Below are 6,105 nucleotides of genomic sequence, written 5' to 3'. Positions count from 1 at the left end.
CGCAACAATTAAGAAGAGGGGACATTTAAAAATCAGATTATTTGGGGGGACTATATATAATTAGAACGTTATTTCTCACTTTGGATAAATATTGCGAAGAATATTACTACGTCGACCCGCCATCAGAGGTCTATCGATATTCGCAAATTCTCGCAAGTGCTGAGACACGCGTATATCTCTTTATATAGAATCTCGATTTAATAACTTACACCGGCGTCTAAGGTAGGCTTCCACTACAATACCTTACTGATGAGTCCAGTAGTGGAAGCCGGGACGAAACGCCAAACATTACGTGATATTCTTCGCAATATAAAATATTAGAATATATTATCAGATTTAGATTGACTCTTATTCGCCATTCTCAACGTATTAATTATTGTTTATAAAAAGAGTCCTTTATTTCTTCAATTAAAAATATTATATAATGAAAGAGAGTGAAATACGACGAAAAAAGGGATGGTGGGGGTTGGTGTTGGGGTGGGGGAGTGGTAGGGGGGGTAGGTCCGGTGGGTCGAAGATGGTGGAGGTGCGAATGAAAGATGAGAGAGGATGTTAAAAAGTTGTAATGACGAAAGAGAGTAAAATACGGCAAAAGAGAGGGGTTGTGGGTGTAGATGGTGGTGAGGGGGGGACGTATGGGGAAGTAGAGTCCTAGATATGAGAGAAGCGCAACCAATGTTCCGCACCCTGATTGGCTGATGACTGTCAGCCAATCATGACATTCATTCCGTGGTATTCAAAATGACTGACTAATAGACGATTGGTGGATTTCATAGTTCGTCTACAAACGACGCCATTTTTAATACTGTTTTTAGTAATTTTGCGATACTGCTTAAGCCGGTTGCGCTTCTCTGATATCTAGAACTCTATGGAGGAGAAGGTCCGGTGAGTCGAAGATAGTGGAGGTGCGAATAAAAAGTGAGAAGAAAGTTTTAAAAAGTTTTAATGCGGCCTTGAATGCGTATAGAGAAGAAAGAGAAGAAGAAGGAGACGTTTCTTAATTTTTCATTAAAATCATCTCTTTTCGACCACTTATATCTCTAGAACGGCTTGACCGATTTTAAATTTTTGTGTTAAATTACTCGTGGGGATGCCGCCTTTCAGAATATATAACGTTTGATTCAAAATTTTTTTTATATTTTAGTAGTTATGCACCCCCCAAAAATGTACTCTGGTGGCTCGGGATAAGATACTTGTAGTGTCTATTATTATTAACCTTTCATATATTAACTAGTAGTTTTTGAACATGGCTGGAGACACTACCGCGTCTCCTGATACCTTGTTAGTACAAGAAATACTATGAGTCTCTGCTTGAGCAAAATTTCAAAGGATGACAAGACGTTTATAATATTAAATACCGCAACATAATCCATTGTTTCACGGTTTTATCATTGTAACCTTTGACTGACGAACACATTTTACATAATGGACAACCATAGTCTTTATCTAACGTTTATAATTGACTTCAATTGTTCAAGCATTTGAATTTATAACACGACAATATAAGAATCTTTTATTTCCGTTATTAAAATCTAATTTTTGTTAATATTGAGAATGACCCGATCGGTGTCGAAACGTTTGTTTTATTACTCTCTCTTGTTTATTGTTTATTTATAATATATTGTCTTTATTCCTTTTGAATTTTATCGTTTTAATTTGGCTTGTTGTCCGTTACACTACATTAATTTTTATTTATTATTGTCGAGTCTTCTCTCAATATTATTATTTAATATATTTTCTTATTTTTTTATATTATGTATTCAACTATTCTCAAGATTGTTTTTACAATTACACAATAAAAAATCTCTGTTACATTTGTTATAAATTCTCTCAAACTATAGTGCTCTTACAAGACATTTAACACCGCCAATCACAAGTGCGACTTCGACGTCTGAAATGGAGGCATCCGATATTGAAAGTGTACAGGCACTCGTGAACACGCAAAACGAGCAGATCCTTAGACTCTTAAATGTCGTACAGGAAATATCACCGCAATTGCTTGGCATGGACGCTTTGAAGACTAACAAAGGTACAGTCTAAGTGGATTTAAAGACTTATTTCTCAATGTTAAATTATTTATAATAGAATAATAAAATAGTCAAAACTAGATGCATTCAAAACTTTATTAGGCGAGACAAAATTGAGAGGCAGTGCGATAAAGAAAGTCAAGAATTATTATCAAGAGATGGCATGGGGTACACTGTCTAGTATTTTAGATCACGTGATATTGTGGTGGTCACGAGAAGCCCTTGCGACTCATCACAGCCACGGTGCTCAGCATCTCAAGGATTGGTTGCGGAAATTTATTCAAGGGAATGAAGGTATGCCTTTTTTCTTTAAACCACTTCTCATTTTTAATTTATAATATATTCTTGAGGAGATATAATATAGTCTTGAGGAGAGTACTACTATCTTTAAAATTTTAGTTTCTCCTACGGTTAGATCAGCGCTGCAAAATTTATGCGATGCGCTCGGATATCATACGACCATCACTGCTTGGGACCAGATGTTTAGATTAGCCTATACCTCGGCCTTTCAATGCCGTTCGAAACCAACAGCCACAGAAGTAAGTACTTTACAAAGAAAACATTCAATTTAGAATTTCAAGGATATTTGTTTAATAAAATGCATTAATAAACGTAAGAGAAAAATAAAGTCGTAACAAAAATAGGATTAATAATAGAAAAAGAAGAAAAACAATAAATTTTCTATGCATACACAGAATTTGTTAAAGCATCAAAAAATATAGGTAAATACAGATCTGAAAACAATTGTGTGGTCTATTAAATTAATTATGTAGGAAACATAATCATGATGAGTAATGTTACAAAAATTTAAATAAAAGTTCTTAATATAAAATCAACAATAACATAATAAAGGACTAATAAAAGTCAAAAGATTAATGTGCAACAAATTTAAAAAAAAAGGCTACATTTTAATAATATCTTGATTAATTACAATAAACGCACGCATTACATGTTTCGGCTGTATGATTCAGCCCTCTTCGGATACTTGTGCAATAGATTAAAATTTAACTTGTGTTTCGAAATAAAAATATCGCACACGCACGCGCACGCACCCGTCTCATGAAGCTTCAACAGAAAACCAAATCTATCCACTATAAGTGAGTAAGCCTCACTCCTTCTTTCTAACTCTACGATAAGTTTATCAATTATCACATTGAAAGTGTTAATCCTAAATTTATCAGCCCCTGTTAAATTATCAGTAACTGTAGAACCATCAGGTAATTTTTTTATTACTTTCCTCTTTTTTGTATCTGCATATTCATGAATTACAAAATTACCTAGATTTTTGACTTCCTCTTCGAATTTCGAAAAAACATTACGTAAATTTTTAACGAATTCGAGCAGAGATAAAAGCATATTATTCGCTGTGCATAAATCTAATTCTACCTTTTGAATGTAGTTGCTAACACTATCAAATCTATTCAAAATAGAATACCAAAATACAGTCATGAAACCATTTTGAAATAATGTTAATTTGTTGGCTAAAGTGCGGGCTTCGTGACGAACATCGGCTTTTTGAGACTCGTCGTTACTTATAGTAATCAATGCCTTATAAATGCCTTCATAATTTTGTTTTAAATCTTTTGTAGCATCGCTTCGTCGCGACCAACGAGTAGTTGACAAACTATGTAAATGAGCTTCGCATGTAGCTTTCAAAACTTCCCATCGATGAGTAGAACATGTAAAAAAATTATAAAGTGATTGTAATAGAAGAAAAAACTGTATGGCATGCAAGCATACTTCTGCAGAACATTCTCCCACTAAATTAAGCGAATGTCCGATACATGGTGAGAATAACGCCAAACCGTTTTCTTGCAGTATATGAGCTTGTAAACCTTCATATTTTCCTGATATGTTTGCGGCGTTATCATATGACTGAGACCTACAGTCGCGTATAAATATATCATGTTTCTCAAATAAACCTGACAATTCTTCTTTTAACGATTTGCCCTTATGGCTATGAATAGGAATAAAGCAAAAAACCTCTCATATATATGTGAATTCAAGTAATATCGGAAGATTACTGATAATTGATTTGTACGAGAAACGTCAGGTGTAGAATCGACAATAAGCCCCCAGTATTTCGCATCTTTCATTTCATTTTTAATGCGTTCCAGTAGAACATCCCCCATTAAAATAATAAACTCTTCGCACACAGTTTTTGATAAATATGAAACGTTTCCTTGACCTTTATCTCCATAATTTTGAATATGTTGTTTGAGAAAAGGATCAAACTCCGCGATTAGTTCCAAAGCGCCTAAATAGTTCCCATTATGAGGCGAATTAAAATGTTCGTCTGAACCCCGTAAAGCAAGGCCTCTTTCACCAAGAAAACGGATAACCGCTACAACTCGCCTCAAAACTTGTGTCCAATATCTCATTTCTTGCTCGTACTGATCTGTTAAGCTTTTATCGATATGCTCTTTTTGTTTCATGTATTGAATACAATTTATTGTACAATTTTTGTGTTCTGAACTACTTTTGTGAGATTCTAGTACTTCATCAACTTTTTCCAATTACAAAAACCCCATTTCACAAACGCATTGTTAGAGTTGTAGATTTACAAAAGTAACAGTAAATTTTTCCAGTCGATTTTGAATACATAATCCATTTCCTTTCGATTCTTTCGCCATTTTTCAGTACTCTTTTAAAATGTTTTGCTGAAAAGTATCTATTCTGTGTATTATATTCTCGCTTTGAATTTTTGAAATCTGAGTCTTTATTTTGAAAAAACGAATATCCTTTATTCAAATAATCACGATGTTCAGTGTCAGTAAAGTGCAGTGGCCATAACGCAGGATCTGCATGAACAGTTAGTATATCTAAAATTGCAATAAAGAAGTAATCAAAATATATTCAAATTACTATCAAACTATAAACTATTATAAAATAAATTTTTATATTTGATAATTGTAAATTACAGTTACTCACCTAAAGATATTTCATCGACACTTCGTAATGCTCGATCATCATTTTCACATTCAACTGTTAATTTTTTACTTTCTACATCACTATGATCAGCAGTGTCTACAATATAGCCGCTTGCTATATGATTTTTAGTCACTGTGTCATTTTTTATGACACATATATCTGATCCAACTTTTTCTAATTGATCCTCAAACTTATCATTATTTTCAGTAATACCACTTTCAGTATGTTCGTCATTCTCGCTCTCTTGTTGACTACGTTCAATTGAAAAAAAATTTGTAACCTTGTGATAGTTTTTTTGCACGTATGCTTCTTTTTGTTTTGCTTCTTGTCTTTTTTGTGCACCACTCTTTTGTATTCTCTTCATTTTGATAATTAGTATAAAATCAACGTACAGAAAAAACGGGCACTGCGTTCGTGTCAGACGCTTACAAAGAAATAAGCTACTGGCTACTAATAAATACTGCATATCGAACAGGCATAAACACGAGAGCAGCAAGCTTTTGTTTTTCCGCGAAATTAGCAGACCAGCGCCCGAGCCGCTGTGTGCCATCGCTGCTAGCCGCATATGCGATGCATCTCCACGAATCAACCGTACAAAATAACAACACACATACTCTAAAAAAACATGCGCGTTTACGTTACTCATTCTCTTCTGTGAAACAAAGATCATTTAAAACATAATAATAAATTTTTTATTAATACCTTTTAGATTTTTATTTAGGATGCAATAAATTAAAAAAAAATTAAAATAATTGGTAAACCTTTACAAAAGGGGACCACCTTCCGATGACCTTGACCTTGACATATGTTGTCAAGGTCATGACCCTGAGTAACCTCTGGCAGGTATTAGCCGTCGCTCGTCCTTCGTTAAAAAGTTATTAACAATCAAAGTTTTAAAAATAACGTCTTATTTCTGTTATATACCATCTTAAACATTATTCTACACATACATTTTGACTTCCTACACTACACGAACACCAATTCCTTCCCCCCCCTCCAAGGGGCGTTCGACTTCTATGATTGCACTGTTGCAATTTTAAAATTAAGGTATAATATATAATACATGTATGATATTGAGTACTATTCTACACTTTTCCCTGTTCAGAAACGTTAAACTTTCCACGAGAAATAACTTTCACTCCCCCCC

At 33.9% G+C, this 6,105-nt stretch overlaps 1 protein-coding gene across 1 annotated transcript in view; it reads left to right on the top strand.

The window, feature by feature from the left end:
- The first annotated feature begins 868 nt into the window (after window positions 1–868).
- The window catches only part of LOC108780200 (uncharacterized), an 11,485-nt gene continuing 6,248 nt past the window's right edge, over window positions 869–6,105 (top strand). The window contains exons 1-4 of the mRNA XM_018547836.1: window positions 869–885; window positions 1,842–2,029; window positions 2,130–2,321; window positions 2,427–2,566. Coding sequence (XP_018403338.1) covers window positions 869–885; window positions 1,842–2,029; window positions 2,130–2,321; window positions 2,427–2,566 — 537 coding nt within the window. The remainder of the gene's footprint in view (window positions 886–1,841; window positions 2,030–2,129; window positions 2,322–2,426; window positions 2,567–6,105) is intronic.

This window comes from Cyphomyrmex costatus, unplaced genomic scaffold (assembly GCF_001594065.2).
Source record: "Cyphomyrmex costatus isolate MS0001 unplaced genomic scaffold, Ccosl1.0 scaffold687, whole genome shotgun sequence".
Classification (NCBI taxonomy): Eukaryota; Metazoa; Arthropoda; class Insecta; order Hymenoptera; family Formicidae; genus Cyphomyrmex; species Cyphomyrmex costatus.
The sequence above is the reverse complement of the archived record's forward strand: the minus strand, read 5'-3'. Positions and strand labels throughout refer to the sequence as shown.